This window comes from Bombina bombina, chromosome 1 (assembly GCF_027579735.1).
Source record: "Bombina bombina isolate aBomBom1 chromosome 1, aBomBom1.pri, whole genome shotgun sequence".
Classification (NCBI taxonomy): Eukaryota; Metazoa; Chordata; class Amphibia; order Anura; family Bombinatoridae; genus Bombina; species Bombina bombina.
The window spans coordinates 575,733,977-575,753,975 of record NC_069499.1 but is presented as its reverse complement, the minus strand read 5'-3'; the positions used below and the strand labels follow the sequence as shown (position 1 = coordinate 575,753,975).

Below are 19,999 nucleotides of genomic sequence, written 5' to 3'. Positions count from 1 at the left end.
TTTGTTTTTGGTTGCAATTTCTTCTGCTAGAAGAGTTTCAGAATTATCTGCTCTGCAGTGTTCTCCTCCTTATCTGGTGTTCCATGCAGATAAGGTGGTTTTGCGTACTAAACCTGGTTTTCTTCCGAAAGTTGTTTCTAACAAAAACATTAACCAGGAGATAGTCGTGCCTTCTTTGTGTCCGAATCCAGTTTCAAAGAAGGAACGTTTGTTGCACAATTTGGATGTAGTTCGTGCTTTAAAATTCTATTTAGATGCTACAAAGGATTTTAGACAAACATCTTCCTTGTTTGTTGTTTATTCTGGTAAAAGGAGAGGTCAAAAAGCAACTTCTACCTCTCTCTCCTTTTGGCTTAAAAGCATCATCAGATTGGCTTACGAGACTGCCGGACGGCAGCCTCCTGAAAGAATCACAGCTCATTCCACTAGGGCTGTGGCTTCCACATGGGCCTTCAAGAACGAGGCTTCTGTTGATCAGATATGTAAGGCAGCGACTTGGTCTTCACTGCACACTTTTACTAAATTTTACAAATTTGATACTTTTGCTTCTTCTGAGGCTATTTTTGGGAGAAAGGTTTTGCAAGCCGTGGTGCCTTCCATCTAGGTGACCTGATTTGCTCCCTCCCTTCATCCGTGTCCTAAAGCTTTGGTATTGGTTCCCACAAGTAAGGATGACGCCGTGGACCGGACACACTTATGTTGGAGAAAACAGAATTTATGTTTACCTGATAAATTACTTTCTCCAACGGTGTGTCCGGTCCACAGCCCGCCCTGGTTTTTTAATCAGGTCTGATAATTTATTTTCTTTAACTACAGTCACCACGGTATCATATGATTTCTCCTATGCAAATATTCCTCCTTTACGTCGGTCGAATGACTGGGGAAGGCGGAGCCTAGGAGGGATCATGTGACCAGCTTTGCTGGGCTCTTTGCCATTTCCTGTTGGGGAAGAGAATATCCCACAAGTAAGGATGACGCCGTGGACCGGACACACCGTTGGAGAAAGTAATTTATCAGGTAAACATAAATTCTGTTTTTTATTTTTTTGTGTGCAATTTCTATCTGAATGATGGAAATGTAATTATGACTTTCATGTTCCTTTCAAAAACTAATTTGATTTGCTGACATGGGGTCAGTAACAGTTAATGCTAATTCTCAAAATATAAATAACTAGAAAAGTCTATTAAAATAGCATGCTGAGTATGCTCTACCTCAATCATGAAAGTTTAATTTTAAATGTCTCCGTTTGACTATGTGTTTAACCAGTTACTTTACAGTGGCATTATTTCTAAAAACATTTAATTGCAATAATTACATATATTTTTTAAATGACTCATTGGGGCATATGTATCAAGCTCCGTATGGAGCTTGATGCCCCGTGTTTCTGGCGAGCCTGCAGGCTCGCCAGAAACAGCAGTTATGAAGCAGCGGTCACAAAGACCGCTGCTCCATAACCTGTCCGCCTGATCTGAGCAGGCGGACAGATATCGCCGCAAATCAACCCGATCTAGTACGATCGGGCTGATTGACACCCCCTGCTGGCGGCCGATTGGCAGCGAGTCAGCAGGGGGCGGCGTTGCACCAGCAGCTCTTGTGAGCTGCTGGTGCAATGCTGAATACGGTGAGAGTATTGCTCGCCGTATTCAGCGGATCAGGTCCGCCAGACTTTGATAACTAGAGGCCATTATCTCCTTTTTATTAATATAAACTTGTATAAAAGCAGCACATATTAAAAACACAATGCAACAGCTTTCAATTGATTTGTGAATTAGAAATTAACAGCAGTCTTTAAATAAATTGAGACACAGAGAAAAATAAAAATAGATACTGCATCCTCTGACTAAACAGACATAACATACAGTATATGGAGTTTGTACCAAATTAAATCAAATAACCATGAAAAAGGGAGGCTTAGCAATATTCAATGTCAAAAACTTTAATTTAAATAATGTGGACACTGCACACTTAACTTCAAACTCTGGGTTTTAAATTATGGATTTAAATTTGAATTGACTCTTTGACTTCCTGTCAGTATTGGGTTATGCTCACTTACTGTCCCCCCTGTTAATGAGCTGCATCTGAACACAATTTGTGGATCACAAGAGATGTAGAATACTACTTTACTCTTCTGATTGGTGTCATCTGTTCTTAGGTTACTTCAGCTTCCAGTTGTGTCACATGACCCTGCTCACTGCATCCTCCTTCTGATTATTCTATACAGGTATACCCCGCTCATACAGCGGGTTAGGGACCGGAGCCCAGCTGTAAAGTGAAAACCGCCTTAAAGTGAAACAAGGCAGTTATAGCTTTCTTTTCAGTGTTTAAAATCTTGAAAACATGTTTTAACTAACATATACTAGGGGTGCAATAGTGCTACGTTTAGTTTAACACAAGCACAGCAAGTATTCAATTAGTATTCAATAAATACTGTACCTGTAAAATAGTGGCAATTACTGTAGTAAAATTTGCCAGACTAGCACTGAGACAAAGATTGCACTGCAATGCTGTTAACAGAGTGAACTAAGCATAACAAAATAGTGCCATTCACTTTTTTCGCAATCTCACGATGATTACAGCACTGTTTCAAAATCCTTGGAGGTTGAACTTCAGCTCCACAAAGCGCTGTATTAGTGAATCACTGTAAAGTGAAGCGCTGTAAAATGAGGTATACCTGTATATCCTTCACTTGCTAGGAGGCATCAAGAGGGGTGCCTCCTATTGGTCCCAATTATGGCTGCTAATATACTGACACAACACAGGTGGCGCTGCAGCACAGCTTTTCCTTTGACCCATGTACTGCAATGGAGAGAAGAGTTCCTGTACCTGCCTCTCCATAGCATTACATGGGGGGAAAATATTTTTTTTTTTTTTTTGTCTTAATTAAAATTTAATTAAGCTTTGGCCACATATGGCAGGGTAGGCACTGCCTCCCCTGCCTCCTATGAGTGCACGTCCCTGCTCTGTAGTGACTAACTTCCTTACTATACAGAAATGTGCAAAATAAGTTCAGTAATTAACTTGCTCCTTCAAGTATATTGTCTTTATGTGGCATTTATATTGTCTTTATGTGGCATTTATATTGTCTTCATGTGGCATTTATATTGTCTTCATGTGGCATTTTAAAAGGTTTTGGCATGCACTGGCCATGGTGTCTCAACTCTATATCCTTGTTAATGAATAACATTAATGCAACACTGCTGCCATCCCTGCTTTTCAATAACAAAATACTAGGGCTGCATCCTTACTTGTGGGAATATCTCTTCCCCAACAGGAAATGGCAAAGAGTCCCAGCAAAGCTGGCCATATAGTCCCTCCTAGGCTCCGCCCACCCCAGTCATTCTCTTTGCCGTTGCACAGGCAACATCTCCACGGAGATGGTTAAGAGTTTTTTGGTGTTTAAATGTAGTTTTTTATTCTTCTATCAAGTGTTTGTTATTTTTAAATAGTGCTGGTATGTACTATTTACTCTGAAACAGAAAAGGATGAAGATTTCTGTTTGTGAGAGGAAGATCATTTTAGCAGACAGTAACTAAAATCGATTGCTGTTTCCACATAGGACTGTTGAGATGAAGTAACTTCAGTTGGGGGAAACAGTTAGCAGACTTTTCTGCTTAAGTTATGACTAGCCATATTTCTAACAAGACCATGTAATGCTGGAAGACTGTCATTTCCCCTCATGGGGACCGGTAAGCCATTTTCTTAGTCAAGCAAACAGAATAAAGGGCTTAATATGGGCTATAAAACTGGTAGACACTTTTATGGGCTAAATCGATTGCTTTATTTGGGCATTTTATACATGTTTGTGCCGATAATTCACATTTATAAACTTGGGGAACGTTTTTTAACGGCAGGCACTATGTTAGACACCTTTTCCAGTCAGGGAGGGCCTTCCCAGTTGTAGGCTGAGCCTCATTTTCGCGCCTTTACTGCGCAGTTGTTTTTGAGAGCAAGACATGCAGATGCATGTGTGAGGATCTGAAAGTAGCTGGAAAAGTTTCTAGAAGGCGTCACTTGGTATCGTATTCCCCTCTGGGCTTGGTTAGGTCACAGCAAAGGCTATAGCTGGGACTGTATAGGGGTTAAATTTGTAAACGGCTCCGGTTCCGTTATTTTAAGGGTTAAAGCTCTGAAAATTGGTGTGCAATACTCTTAATGCTTTAAGACACTGTGGTGAAATTTTGGTGATTTGAACAATTCCTTCATACTTTTTCACATATTCAGTAATAAAGTGTTTTCTGTTTAAAATTTAAAGAGACAGTAACGGTTTTGTTTTAAAACGTTTTTTTGTGCTTTTTTGACAAGTTTAAGCCTGTTTAACATGTCTGTGCCTTCGGATAAGCTATGTTCTATATGTATGAAAGCCAATGTGTCTCCCCATTTGAATTTGTGTGATAATTGTGCCATAGCGTCCAAACAAAGTAAGGACAGTACTGCCACAGATAATGAAATTGCCCAAGATGATTCCTCAGATGAGGGGAGTAAACATGATACTACATCATCTCCTACTGTGTCTACACCAGTTTTGCCCATGCAGGAGGCCCCTAGTACATCTAGCGCGCCAATGCTTATTACCATGCAACAATTGACGGCTGTAATGGATAACTCCATAGCAAATATTTTATCCAAAATGCCTACATATCAGAGAAAGCGCGATTGCTCTGTTTTAAACACTGAAGAGCAGGAGGGCGCTGATGATAATTGTTCTGTCATACCCTCACACCAATCTGAAGTGGCCATGAGGGAGGTTTTGTCAGATGGGGAAATTTCAGATTCAGGAAAAATTTCTCAACAAGCTGAACCTGATGTTGTGACATTTAAATTTAAATTAGAACATCTCCGCACACTGCTTAAGGAGGTGTTATCTACTCTGGATGATTGTGACAACTTGGTCATTCCAGAGAAATTATGCAAGATGGACAAGTTCCTAGAGGTTCCGGTGCACCCCGACGCTTTTCCTATACCCAAGCGGGTGGCGGACATAGTGAATAAGGAGTGGGAAAAGCCCGGCATACCTTTTGTTCCCCCCCCCCTATATTTAAGAAATTATTTCCTATGGTCGACCCCAGAAAGGACTTATGGCAGACAGTCCCTAAGGTCGAGGGGGCAGTTTCTACTCTAAACAAGCGCACTACTATTCCTATCGAGGATGGTTGTGCTTTCAAAGATCCTATGGATAAAAAATTGGAGGGTTTGCTTAAAAAGATTTTTGTACAGCAAGGTTACCTTCTACAACCCATTTCGTGCATTGTTCCTGTCACTACAGCAGCGTAGTTCTGGTTCGAGGAACTAGAAAAGTCGCTCAGTAGAGAGACTCCATATGAGGAGGTTATGGACAGAGTTCACGCACTTAAGTTGGCTAACTCTTTTATTTTAGATGCCGCTTTGCAATTAGCTAGATTAGCGGCGAAAAATTCAGGGTTTGCAATCGTGGCGCGCAGAGCACTTTGGCTAAAGTCTTGGTCAGCGGATGTGTCATCCAAGACAAAATTGCTTAACATCCCTTTCAAAGGTAAAACTCTATTTGGACCAGAATTGAAAGAGATTATCTCAGACATCACTGGGGGAAAGGGCCACGCCCTTCCACAAGATAGGCCTTTCAAGGCCAAGAATAAGTCTAATTTTCGTTCCTTTCGCAATTTCAGGAACGGACCGGCCTCTAATTCTGCATCCTCTAAGCAAGAGGGTAATGCCTCACAACCCAAACCAGCCTGGAAACCGATGCAAGGCTGGAACAAGGGTAAGCAGGCCAAGAAGCCTGCTGCTGCTAACAAAACAGCATGAAGGAGTAGCCCCCGATCCGGGACCGGATCTAGTAGGGGGCAGACTCTCTCTCTTTGCTCAGGCTTGGGCAAGAGATGTTCATTATCCCTGGGCACTAGAAATAGTTTCTCAGGGTTATCTTCTGGAATTCAGGGAACTACCCCCAAGGGGAAGGTTCCACATGTCTCACTTATCCTTAAACCAAATAAGGAGACAGGCGTTCTTACATTGTGTAGAAGACCTGTTAAAGATGGGAGTGATACACCCGGTTCCAATAAAGGAACAAGGAATGGGATTTTATTCAAATCTGTTCGTAGTTCCCAAAAAAGAGGGAACTTTCAGACCAATTTTGGATTTGAAGATCCTAAACAAATTTCTCAGGGTACCATCGTTCAAGATGGAAACCATTCGAACGATTCTACCCACTATCCAGGAAGGTCAATTTATGACTACCGTGGATCTAAAGGATGCGTACCTACATATTCCTATCCACAAAGAACATCATCAGTTCCTAAGGTTCGCCTTTCTGGACAAACATTACCAGTTTGTGGCCCTCCCATTCGGGTTAGCCACTGCTCCAAGGATTTTCACAAAGGTACTAGGGTCCCTTCTAGCGGTTCTAAGACCGAGGGGCATTGCAGTAGTACCTTACTTGGACGACATTCTAATACAAGCGTCGTCCCTGTCAAAAGCAAAGGCTCATACAGACATCGTTCTGGCCTTTCTCAGATCACACGGATGGAAGGTGAACATAGAAAAAAGTTCTCTGTCTCCGTCAACAAGAGTTCCCTTCTTGGGAACAATAATAGATTCCTTAGAAATGAGGATTTTTCTGACAGAGGTCAGAAAGTCAAAACTTCTAAGCACTTGTCAAGTTCTTCATTCTGTTCCACGTCCTTCCATAGCGCAGTGCATGGAAGTAGTAGGGTTGATGGTTGCAGCAATGGACATAGTTCCTTTTGCATGAATTCATCTAAGACCATTACAACTGTGCATGCTCAAACAGTGGAATGGGGACTATACAGACTTGTCTCCAATGATTCAAGTAGATCAGAAGACCAGAGATTCACTCCGTTGGTGGCTGACCCTGGACCATCTATCCCAGGGAATGAGCTTCCGCAGACCAGAGTGGGTCATTGTCACGACCGACGCCAGTCTAGTGGGCTGGGGCGCGGTCTGGGAATCCCTGAAAGCTCAGGGACTATGGTCTCGGGAAGAGTCTCTTCTCCCGATAAACATTCTGGAACTAAGAGCGATCTTCAATGCTCTCAGGGCTTGGCCTCAGCTAGCAAAGGCCAGATTCATAAGATTCCAATCAGACAACATGACGACCGTTGCGTATATCAATCATCAGGGGGGAACAAGGAGTTCCCTGGCGATGAAAGAAGTGACCAAAATAATTCAATGGGCGGAGGATCACTCCTGCCACCTATCTGCGATCCACATCCCAGGTGTGGAAAACTGGGAAGCGGATTATCTGAGTCGTCAGACATTCCATCCGGGGGAGTGGGAACTCCACCCGGAGATCTTTGCCCAACTAACTCAATTATGGGGCATTCCAGACATGGATCTGATGGTGTCTCGTCAGAACTTCAAGGTTCCTTGCTACGGGTCCAGATCCAGGGATCCCAAGGCGACTCTAGTAGATGCACTAGTAGCACCTTGGACCTTCAACCTAGCTTATGTATTTCCACCGTTTCCTCTCATTCCCAGGCTGGTAGCCAGGATCAAACAGGAGAGGGCCTCGGTGATCTTGATAGCTCCTGCGTGGCCACGCAGGACTTGGTATGCAGACCTGGTGAATATGTCATCGGTTCCACCATGGAAGCTACCTTTGAGACAGGACCTTCTTGTTCAGGGTCCATTCGAACATCCAAATCTGGTCTCCCTCCAGCTGACGGCTTGGAGATTGAACGCTTGATTCTATCAAAGCGTGGGTTTTCAGATTCTGTGATAGATACTCTGGTTCAGGCCAGAAAACTGGTAACTAGAAAGATTTACCATAAAATATGGAAAATATATATCTGTTGGTGTGAATCCAAAGGATTCCCATGGAATAAGATAAAAATTCCTAAGATTCTCTCCTTTCTACAAGATGGTTTGGAGAAAGGATTATCTGCAAGTTCTCTAAAGGGACATATCTCTGCTTTATCTGTCTTACTACACAAAAGACTGGCAGCTGTGCCAGATGTTCAAGCATTAGTTCAGGCTCTGGTTAGGATCAAGCCTGTTTACAGACCTTTGACTCCTCCCTGGAGTCTAAATCTAGTTCTTTCAGTTCTTCAAGGGGTTCCGTTTGAACCTTTACATTCCGTAGATATTAAGTTACTATCTTGGAAAGTTTTGTTTTTGGTTGCTATTTCTTCTGCTAGAAGAGTTTCAGAGTTATCTGCTCTGCAGTGTTCTCCGCCCTATCTGGTGTTCCATGCAGATAAGGTGGTTTTGCGTACTAAGCCTGGTTTTCTTCCAAAGGTTGTTTCTAACAAGAATATTAACCAGGAGATAGTTGTACCTTCTTTATGTCCGAATCCAGTTTCAAAGAAGGAACGTTTGTTACACAATTTGGACGTAGTCCGTGCTCTAAAATTCTATTTAGAGGCTACAAAAGATTTCAGACAAACATTTTCTTTGTTTGTTGTCTATTCTGGTAAAAGGAGAGGTCAAAAAGTGACTTCTACCTCTCTTTCCTTTTGGCTTAAAAGCATCATCCGATTGGCTTATGAGACTACCGGACGGCAGCCTCCTGAAAGAATCACAGCTCACTCCACTAGGGCTGTGGCTTCCACATGGGCCTTCAAGAACGAGGCTTCTGTTGACCAGATATGTAAGGCAGCGACTTGGTCTTCACTGCACACTTTTGCCAAATTTTACAAATTTGATACTTTTGCTTCTTCGGAGGCTATTTTTGGGAGAAAGGTTTTGCAAGCCGTGGTGCCTTCCGTTTAGGTAACCTGATTTGCTCCCTCCCTTCATCCGTGTCCTAAAGCTTTGGTATTGGTTCCCACAAGTAAGGATGACGCCGTGGACCGGGCACACCAATGTTGGAGAAAACAGAATTTATGCTTACCTGATAAATTACTTTCTCCAACGTTGTGTCCGGTCCACGGCCCTCCCTGGTTTTTTAATCAGGTCTGATGAATTATTTTCTCTAACTACAGTCACCACGGTACCATATGGTTTCTCCTATATTTTTCCTCCTGTCCGTCGGTCGAATGACTGGGGTGGGCGGAGCCTAGGAGGGACTATATGGCCAGCTTTGCTGGGACTCTTTGCCATTTCCTGTTGGGGAAGAGATATTCCCACAAGTAAGGATGACGCCGTGGACCGGACACACCGTTGGAGAAAGTAATTTATCAGGTAAGCATAAATTCTGTTTTTATTAATTTCAACAACAAAAAAATTCCTTCCAATTGATCGAATAAGAATTGGCCGATTAATCAGATTTTTAAAAAAATAAAAATAATACCATTGTTTGTGCAATACCATGTGCAGGAGCTTATTGGAGTGAAGCAGCTCGTGCTGTGCAACTGACCAACTAATTGCAGACCACCTAATCGATAATGAGATTTGATGGGAACTATTTTTATGATCAATCTTACCAATTAGTTGTTGCATCCCTAAACAATACCAAAAGAATGAAGAAAATTTGATAATAGAAGTAAATTAGAAAGGTGTTTAAAATTGCATAAATCAAACACACATTCTAAAAAGAAAAAAGTTCAACTCCTATTTTATAGCAGTTTTTTTTATCTTATCCATTTTGAATATAATTGCCTACTATAAGTGTGTCCCTTTCTAAAAGCATTGCCACTGTGGAATTAGCACAAACTAATCGGGTGATATATATTTCTTTATTTAAGCACTGCTTTAAAAGTTTAACATTTCAAGTAAATGCTTCTCTTGTGAACTAATGGTGATTACATAAACTGCCAAAATATACTAATAATTTGCATTTCTCTTACAGAAAACAAAATGGATTTATGTCAAGATATATCTCAGAAATTAAATTCTACTCAAGAAAGTGAATGTAAAAAGAAGCAGATAAAGATGTGGTTCAGCCCCAGGAGCGGAAAAATGAGGTGTGTCCTTGAAAAAGGAGCTAAGAATAAGCAACCTGCATCTAACACTGGAATGTCATCTTATGACTTTGTATCTTCTTCACCAAATGAAGAGCCAGTAAAAAAGAAAGTTTTCTCCAAGCCTAAGAAAACGAATAAAAAGCAGCTGGATGAAATCAACCAAGAATGGGGTATTGGGAAGCAGGAACAGAGTATTAGTGACGCCAAAGTTGGCAGTGCAACAAAAAACAATAGGTCAGTGTCCTTCAGCAGCCCACCAGCTGATCTGCAAAGTCCTGAGACTTTGCAGGAATCTGGACCTACATGTATTCAAACAGTTGAAAAAGACAAAGACCAACATTTATGTGTATTGGTTGGAGCTATTGAAAAACATTCTGAAATTGTGAAAAATGTCACCAGCCAAAGTGAAAAAATACAGAAGACTGCTTCTGAAGGACAAATGAAAGCGATCAAAAAAACATCTAAAAAATGTAAAGGTCACCAGCCTTTGTCATCGGCTGTTTCAAAACGTCCAAGGAAATTAAGGAACAGTGTAACCGATTCTTCCTCTACAGAGGAAAATGCTAGTTCCTTTTCAGTAATTCAATCCTCGAGAAAATCATTACAATCTTGTGAATGTCCTGTAGTGGGAAAGGAAACTAATAAAAGAACAGAGGTGGCCCTTTCTCGTTCAAACTCTTTATGCTCACCTGTTTCTAGTAATAAATCCGGGACTGCAGCAGGACAGAACACTACTTTTCTGCAGACATCCCCAAGTAACCCCAATACAAAGAGAAACCATAGAGGTGAGACAATGCTGCATCTGGCATCAATAAAGGTAAATATAATTACCCGGGCTCAGTGATATCTGTGTGGGAGCGGTTGCATGATATATATCAAAACTTTTAAATAAATATATATATATATATATACAATTGTTGCCAAAAGGTTTTTATTTCAGTAGGAAGTAGCTGTAAAGACTATTGCACCATTAAGTCTATCAACTGTGGACACATTCTGAAATTTGTAATCTTTCTGTTCTTACTAGTAATTTTATATTTGTAACCATTGAAATATTTAGCTCTATTTCTTTCTAATGGTAGTGGAAAAATTGAAGCAGTCCACAGCACTCTAATAAAAGTATCTTTTATTGGCACATAAAAGTAACGAACTAGTGACGTTTCGGGTTTTCCCCCTTAATCATACATACATGTATGAATAAGGGGGAAACCCAGAAACATCACTAGTTTGTTACTTTTATGTGCCAATAAAAGATACTTTTATTAGAGTGCTGTGGACTGCTTCAATTTTTCCATGACTTTGAGGGTATTGGTGGCTACCCTGGTCTTCAACGAGCACTGACCGTTTGTCTGCTGTATCGCAATCTGTGTATGTTCTAATGGTAGTGAGAGTCAACAAAATCCTATTCCTACAAATGGTAATACATCACCTGGCCACAGGAGGCGGCAAAGACACCCCAACCAGAACATTCAACTATCCCTCCTACTTCCCCTTCCCTCCCTGTAGTTCTTTGCTTCGTCTAGGAGGTAGGTAGAGATGGAGGTTCTCTGCAGGATTTATACTTATGGCAACCATCAATGGATAGTTCCTAGAAAAAAGGGTTAAAGGAGTTGCAGCTGACATTTTTGTTAATCTCTCAGTAGAGTTTAGTACATCAGCAAGCTTGGGGTGTCACAGGGAAGTTCCCTAGCCTCCCCCTGTATGCAAGTAACGTTTTCTCTCTCATAAGGTCCTCACCTGTTAGTTACAAGGGGAGTAATGTTCTGTGTTTTCCATCACAATGTTTTTTTGCAGCTATCTGCTGGAACAGTAGGGGTAGCCCTTTTACTGTTTTTTTCCCTTATACACGCTAGTTGCCTAGTTTTTCTTATTTGATGATAATGTGAGCAAAAATTATGCATCGTAAACACCACAGACTCATTTCTGCAATGATTAGTGCCTATATCTCAGGAGGCATTGTATTTGTGTGTTTTATGATACAGGGTTACGATTGTTACTTTTAAACAGTCTGTGCTCTGTTCTGATTTCAGAGTACTGGAGCAATTTCTTTCATGTAATTGGCAAGAGTCCATGAGCTAGTGACGTATGGGATATACATTCCTACCAGGAGGGGCAAAGTTTCCCAAACCTCAAAATGCCTATAAATACACACCCACAACTCAGTTTTACAAACTTTGCCTCCTATGGAGGTGGTGAAGTAAGTTTGTGCAAGATTTCTACGTTGATATGCGCTTCTCAGCTTTTTTCCTCTGAGTGCAGTAAATGACAGAGGGATGTGAAGGGAGTATTACCTATTGAATACAATGGTCATCCTAATGGGGATCTATTTCATAGGTTCTCTGTTATCGGTCGTAGAGATTCATCTCCTACCTCCCTTTTCAGATCGATGATATACTCTTAAATACCATTACCTCTGCTGATTCTCGTTTCAGTACTGGTTTGGCTATCTACTTTATGTAGATGTGTCTTTTGGTAAGTATGTTTCCTTTTTTTAAGACACTCTCAGCTATGGTTTGGCACTTTATATGTAAAGTTCTAAATATATGTTTGTACTTATATTTTCCTTTATTCAGGTTTATCAGTATATTTCCTTTTTGCAGACTGTCAGTTTCATTTTTGGGAAATGCATGTATTAAAAAAAAATTAAAAAAAATGTTTTCTTACCTGAAATTTTCAAATTGTCACTCTTTTCTAAATTGCGGGCTGTTAGGCTCGCGGGAGCGCAAAATGCTATAATTTATTGCGTCATTCTTGGCGCGATTATTTTTTGGCGCGAGATTTACATTTGTAGACTTAATTTCGTCATTTCCAGCGTCTTAGTTGGCGCCGAGAGTTTTCACTTAGTTGCGTCATCTATGACGCTCGTGTTTGTTTCAGACGTTTTTGGCGCCAAAAAATATTTCGTCAGTTGTGGGCGTCATACTTGGCGCCAAACTTTTGACATTATTTAAGACTTTATTTCTTTTTGCTTCTGGTTTCCAGAGGCTTATTTTGTTTGCATTTCTTTTCCATTCCTAAAACCGTCATACAAGGAAATTGATAATTTTGCTTTATATGTTATTTTTTCTTTTACATATTGCAAGATATCTCAGTCTGACCCTGTCTCAGAATCTACTACTGGAATCCTGCTGCCTGATGTCGGTTCTACCAAAGCTAAGTGCATTTGTTGGTAACTGTTCCTCCGGCTGTAGTTTGTAATAGTTGTCATGACAAACTTTTACATGCAGACAATATTTCCATTAGTAGTAATCCATTACCTGTTGCTGTTCCTTCAATATCTAATGCTCAGGATATTCCTATTAATGTGAGAGAGTTTGTTTCTAATTCCATTCAGAAGGCTTTGTCTGTCATACCGCCTTCTAATAAACGGAAAAGGTCTTTTAAAACTTCTCATAAGATTGATGAATTTTTAAATGACCGACAACATTCTGATTTATCTATCTCTGATGAGGATCTATCTGGTTCAGAAGATTCTGCCTCCGATATTGTCACTGACAAATCTTCATACTGATTTAAAATGGAGTATATTTGTTCCTTATTAAAAGAGGTGTTGATTGCATTAGATATGGAGGAGACTAATCCTCTTGATATTAAAACTAGTAAACGTTTAAATTCGGTTTTTAAACCTCATGCAGTTATTCCTGAGGTTTTTCCAGTTCCTGATGCTATTTCAGATGTGATTTCTAGGGAATGGAATAGACTGGGTACTTTTTTTACTCCTTCAAGGTTTAAGAAACTGTATCCTTTGCCGTCTGATAGATTGGAGTTTTGGGAAAAGATCCCCAAAGTTGATGGCAGACTAAGATTTTTCAAGGATGTTTGGATCAATTCAATCCAAAATCATTGGATTCAGAACATTGTTTCTCAAGGGTACAGAATAGGTTTCAAAGTAAGACCGCCTGTGACAAGTTTCTTTCTCTCACGCATTCCAGTGAACCCAGAAAAGGCTCAGGCTTTCCTGAAGTGTGTTTCAGACCTGGAGGTATCTGGAGTAATTGTGCCAGTTCCTTTTCAGGAACTGGGTCTGGGGTTTTATTCAAATCTGTTCATTGTCCCAAAGAAGGAGAATTCTTTCAGACCAGTTCTGGATATAAAAATTTTGAATCATTATGTAAGAATACCAACTTTCAAAATGGTGACTATAAGGACTATTCTGCCTTTTATTCAGCAAGGGCATTATATTTCCACAATAGGCTTACAGGATGCATATCTTCATATTCCGATTCATCCAGATCACTATCAGTTCCTGAGATTCTCTTTTCTAGACAAGCATTACCAATTTGTTGCTCTTTCTTTTGGCCTAGCGACAGCTCCAAGGATCTTTTCAAAGGTTCTCGGTGCCCTACTCTCTGTAATCAGAGAGCGGGGTATTGCAGTGTTTCCTTATTTGGACAATATATTGGTACTTGCTCAGTCTTTACGTTCTGCAGAATCTCACACGAATCAACTAGTGGTGTTTCTTCAAAAACATGGTTGGAGGATCAATTTACCAAAACGTTCTTTGATTCCTCAGACAAGGGTAACCTTTTTAGGTTTCCAAATAGATTCAGTATCCATGACTTTGTCTCTAACAGACAACAGACGTCTGAAATTTATTGCAGCTTGTCGGAACCTTCAGTTTCAATCATTCCCTTCAGTAGCTATATGCATGGAGGTTTTAGGTCTCATGACTGCAGCATCGGACGCGATCCCCTTTGCTCGTTTTCACATGAGACCTCTTCAGCTTTGTATGCTGAATCAATGGTGCAGGGATTATACAAAGATATCACAATTAATATCCTTAAATCCCAATGTTCGACTATCTCTGACTTGGTGGTTAGATCACCATTGTTTAGTTCAAGGGGCCTCTTTTGTTTGTCCAACCTGGACTGTGATCACAACAGATGCGAGTCTTTCAGGTTGGGGAGCTGTCTGGGGATCTCTGACAGCGCAGGGGGTTTGGAACTCTCAAGAGGCAAGATTACCAATTAATATTTTGGAACTCTGTGCGATTCTCAGAGCTCTTCAGTTTTGGTCTCTTCTGAAGAGAGAACCGTTTATTTGTTTTCAGACAGACAATGTCACAACCGTGGCGTATGTCAATCAAGGTGAGACTCACAGTCCTCAAGCTATTAAAGAAGTATCTCGGATACTTGCTTGGGCGGAATCCAGCTCCTGTGTAATTTCTGCGGTCTATATCCCAGGTATAGACAATTGGGAAGCGGATTATCTCAGTCGCCAGACTTTACATCCGGTAGAATGGTCTCTTCACCCAGATGTGTTTTTTCAGATTGTTCAGATGTGGGGTCTTCCAGAAATAGATCTGATGGCTTCTCATCTAAACAGGAAACTTCCCAGGTATCTGTCCAGGTCCAGGGATCCTCAGGCGGAAGCAGTGGACGCGTTGACACTTCCTTGGAGTTATCAACCTGCTTATATCTTTCCGCCTCTAGTTCTTCTTCCAAGAGTGATTTCCAAAATCATAATGGAGCGTTCGTTTGTACTGCTGGTGGCTCCAGCATGGCCACACAGGTTTTGGTATGCAGATCTTGTTTGGATGTCCAGTTGCCAACCGTGGCCACTTCCGTTAAGGCCAGACCTTCTATCTCAAGGCCCGTTTTTCCATCAGGATCTCAAATCATTAAATTTGAAGTTATGGAGATTGAACGCTTAGTGCTTAGTCATAGAGGTTTCTCTGACTCGGTGATCAATACTATGTTACAGACTCGTATATCTGTGTCTAGAAAGATTTATTATCGAGTTTGGAAGACTTACATTTCATGGTGTTCTTCTCATAAATTCTCTTGGCATTCTTTTAGAATTCCTCGAATTTTACAGTTTCTTCAGGATGGTTTAGATAAGGGTTTGTCTGCAAGTTCCTTCGAAGGACAAATCTCTGTTCTTTCTGTTATGTTTCACAGAAAAATTGCTAATCTTCCTGATATTCATTGTTTTGTTCAGGCTTTGGTTCGTATCAAGCCTGTTATTAAATCAATCTCTCCTCCTTGGAGTCTTAATTTGGTTTTGAAGGCTTTACAGGCTCCTCCGTTTGAGCCTATGCATTCTCTGGACATTAAATTACTTTCTTGGAAAGTATTGTTCCTTTTGGCCATCTCTTCTGCTAGAAGAGTTTCTGAATTATCTGCTCTTTCTTGTGAGTCTCATTTTCTGATTTTTCATCAGGATAAGGCGGTTTTGTGGACTTCTTTTAAATTTTTACCTAAAGTTGTGAATTCCAACAACATTAGTAGAGAAATTGTTGTCCCTTCATTGTGTCCTAATCCTAAGAATTCTCTGGAGAGATCTTTACATTCTTTGGATGTGGTAAGAGTTTTGAAATATTATGTTGAAGCTACTAAAGATTTCAGAAAGACTTCTAGTGTATTTGTTTTCTTTTCTGGTTCTAGGAAAGGTCAGGACTCAGAAGGCTTCTGCCATTTCTTTGGCATCTTGGTTAAAGCTTTTGATTCATCATGCCTATTTGGAGTCGGGTAATTCCCCGCCTCAGAGGATTACGGATCATTCTACTAGGTCAGTTTCCACTTCCTGGGCTTTTAAAAATGAAGCTTCTGTTGATCAGATTTGCAATGCAGCAACTTGGTCTTCTTTGCATACTTTTACTAAATTCTACCATTTTGATGTTTTCTCTTCTTCAGAAGCAGTTTTTGGTAGAAAGTACTTCAGGCAGCTGTTTCAGTTTGATTCTTCTGCTTATAACTTCAGTTTTTTTCATTATAAAGATTATTGATTTGGGTTGTGGATTAATTTTACAGCGGAATTGGCTGTCTTTATTTTTATTCCTCCCTCCATAGTGACTCTTGCGTGGAGTTCCACATCTTGGGTATTTGCTATCCCATACGTCACTAGCTCATGGACTCTTGCCAATTACATGAAAGAAAACATAATTTATGTAAGAATTTACCTGATAAATTCATTTCTTTCTTTTTGGCAAGTGTCCATGAGACCCACCCTTTTTATGCTGGTTATGGTTGTTTTTTTTTTGTATAAAGCACAATTATTCCAATTCCTTGTTAATGCTTTCGCTCCTTTCTTATCACCCCACTTCTTGGCTATTCGTTAAACTGAGTTGTGGATGTGGTGGGGGGTGTATTTATAGGCATTTTGAGGTTTGGGAAACTTTGCCCCTCCTGGTAGGAATGTATATCCCATACGTCACTAGCTCATGGACTCTTGCCAATATGAAAGAAATGAATTTATCAGGTAAATTCTTACATAAATTATGTTTTTGTACATTGGGGCTGTTTTTGTAAGCTGTCTGTGACAACATTGGGCAACACGGTGCTGTTTGTTAGCTGTCCTGCGTCGGTGCGCAGGTTAACGATTTTTCCCAACGCAGGACAGTCTCGGCGCACACTATGCCTCTTTCTTTCTTCTCTCTATGTCTCAGCAGGGTTTGCAGCACATTGTGAGGGCTCCAGTTTGGTCGCGTAAGCAGGAGGGGGTACGTCAAACTGTAGCAAAAATCTCAGTGTTGTCTTGGGGTCGATGTTAGTTTTTTCCTGATATCTCAGACTTAATTTACCCATTAAGTTAATCAGGGATTTGTTGGGGCATTTTTTTGGTTACTTCCCTTACTGCACACCTCTTTTATATATCTCTGAGTGGGGTTATTTATTTATATTTTGCTGGGCACTGTGAGTGAGGAGTAATATGGAGCAATCGGGACTGCTGATGGGGCACCTGAAGGGGACCTCTGTGAGGGTTTTATTGATGATAATAAATGTCTCCTTTGCAAATTAAATTGTCTGCCAGCTCTGCAGTGCTATCTGACGTCTGTTCTCCAGTCTCACTCTGCGAGCCCTAGGTCTCAAAATTCTTTAGTATGCTCGGCCCTGGTTCCTCAGTCGCAGTTCACAGGACCTAGGATCAGCCTACTTTAGTTTGCTCGAAAGTGAAAACAAAAAGTCTGTGACAACTACTTTCAAAGAAACCGTATCTGTTGGGTAAAAGTTAATATTTATTGTAACAAGTAGCAGCATAAAAACAAACAGTGAGCACAAGGCTCACGCTGCATGAAAGGAGATACCAGTAGTGCAGAAAAAAGCAGACCTGTTTCGTGTGGGTCCTCCGCACTTGTTCACCGCTATATACTGCTCATACTGGCTTCGCTTTTAAAGGTACACAATTCATTAAAAACACGTGAGATTAACAACTTCCTGTCATGGTCCTACACCTTAGAAAAAGACGCACAGTGAACGTCAATTAATGCTTAATTTACAAATGCCATATTTGCAATATATACAAGGCTAAATTCATATTCGCTGTGATGAAAAAGGGAACAGTAAGGCACATACTGTACATATAGATCATCATAGGCTAAATAAACAGATTTACATCCGATTCCATATTTATACCTAGAGGGTGTCTGGTACATAAAGTAAATATCCATTGCACTTCCTTAATATTTAATTTGTATGCCCTATCTCCTCCCCTCTTATGGTTAGGGATATGGTCTATCACCTGAAATGATACAAATGAGGAATCTGCTGCATGCATATTCTTATAGTGCTTCGCTACTGGGGTATGAATGTCAAGGTTGTCAATGTCTGATATGCTCAAGCGCTCGGTCTTTAAAGACTTCCTAATTTTTTAGCTCAGCTCGCCCTACGCTCCTGCAGCAATTAACAAGAGTCCTTACTGTAGTTTATATCCTCAGATAAAAAGATTCAATAGTTTATAAGGAAATTCCTGACGAGCTGTAAAATATGCGTCCTTCTGTAGCTGCTGCTTGGCCACGCCCCCTTCAGATTGCATTTTAACAGTTTTTCACCACACTACTCGTGCACGAGAAGTTATCTGGGAGCAGGCACTGATTGGCTAGACTGCAAGTCTGTCAAAAGAACTGAAAAAAGGGGCAGTTTGCAGAGGCTTAGATGCAAGATAATCACAGAGGTTAAAAGTATATTATTATAACTGTGTTGGTTATGCAAAACTGGGAAATGGGTAATAAAGGGATTATCTATCTTTTAAAACAATAAAAATTCTGGTGTAGACTTTCCCTTTAAGGTGGTGGTGTCTACCAACTGCCTTGCCTATTAATCCCGCCCTTTTTATTTGTGGACTCCACAGCTTGGGTATATATTCCCATTTGTAAGAATAGGATTTTGTGGACTCTCACTGCTATTAGAAAGAAAACAAAGTCTATTGTTACTTGATAAAAAATAAATACAAATTTTTTTGGTAGTGAGATTCCACAAACCCACCTTGTTTTCTGTTGGCAGCAGTTCCAGTTTGCACCTCTTACCCCTTTTTTTAATCTCACTTGATTTTCCCTATCCTCGGATATGAAGTACTGGGAGGGAAAAGGAAGTAGGAGGGATAGTTGAATGCTCTGGTTGGGGTGTATTTGCCTCCCCCTGGTGGCCAGGTGATGTATTCCCATTTGTAAGAATAGGATTTTGTGGCCTCTCACTACCAAGAAAGAACAGAATTTATCCAGTAAGAATACCTTTTTTCTTTATGCCAGTCCTTAGGAACATAACTTAAAGGCTGGATTTTAAAGGATATTCCCATTTCTCATTGGGCTCTGATACTATATCTATTTCCATCTGTCTGTTAAACTTTATGTGCGTGGGTTGTTACCTCATTTTTATGATCCATCTTTGATGCTTATTAGCTCAGTTTTTGGCTTCTGATTTGAGTTAATTTAATCTTTTGGAAGGCAATGAGAGCTCAGCTTGATTATCGTACATTTACCAGGAAATGCTCCATTGGTAAGAAAATTGTTCTGAATACTGTCAGAGGCTCCAGGAGAATACTAAAATATATAAAGCTGTCGCAATTAGGCCATCTCTTACTATTGTAGATCTGACAGCAACTGTGCATGAAGATGAATACATGTTGATACCTGTGAAACAAAAATACTGTAAGCTCACGTTCTTCTTTTCAGATACTGGGAATTTAAATTAAATGTAAATTCTCGCTAGCAGTTATTCACGTCTGAAGCATTCAAATACATTTTCATTTTACCGCTCTTAATTTTCTAACACATTTTGGCAGCATGAGCTTTTTTCCCCCAAAAACAGAAAAAAAAGATTATGAAATTTACTTGATTAGAAAATTTAAAGGGGCACTAAAGTCATATCAAAAATAGTTTTTAACTTCTATTACATTTTATTATTTTTGTATATATTTTTTTGTGTTATGCTTGGGAGACGTGG

The 19,999-nt window shown here is 40.3% G+C and overlaps 1 protein-coding gene across 1 annotated transcript in view; it reads left to right on the top strand.

Moving 5' to 3' along the window:
- The window catches only part of BARD1 (BRCA1 associated RING domain 1), a 366,475-nt gene that overhangs the window by 150,055 nt on the left and 196,421 nt on the right, over nt 1–19,999 (top strand). The window contains exon 4 of the mRNA XM_053698805.1: nt 9,725–10,656. Within this exon, the coding sequence (XP_053554780.1) occupies nt 9,725–10,656 (932 nt within the window). The remainder of the gene's footprint in view (nt 1–9,724; nt 10,657–19,999) is intronic.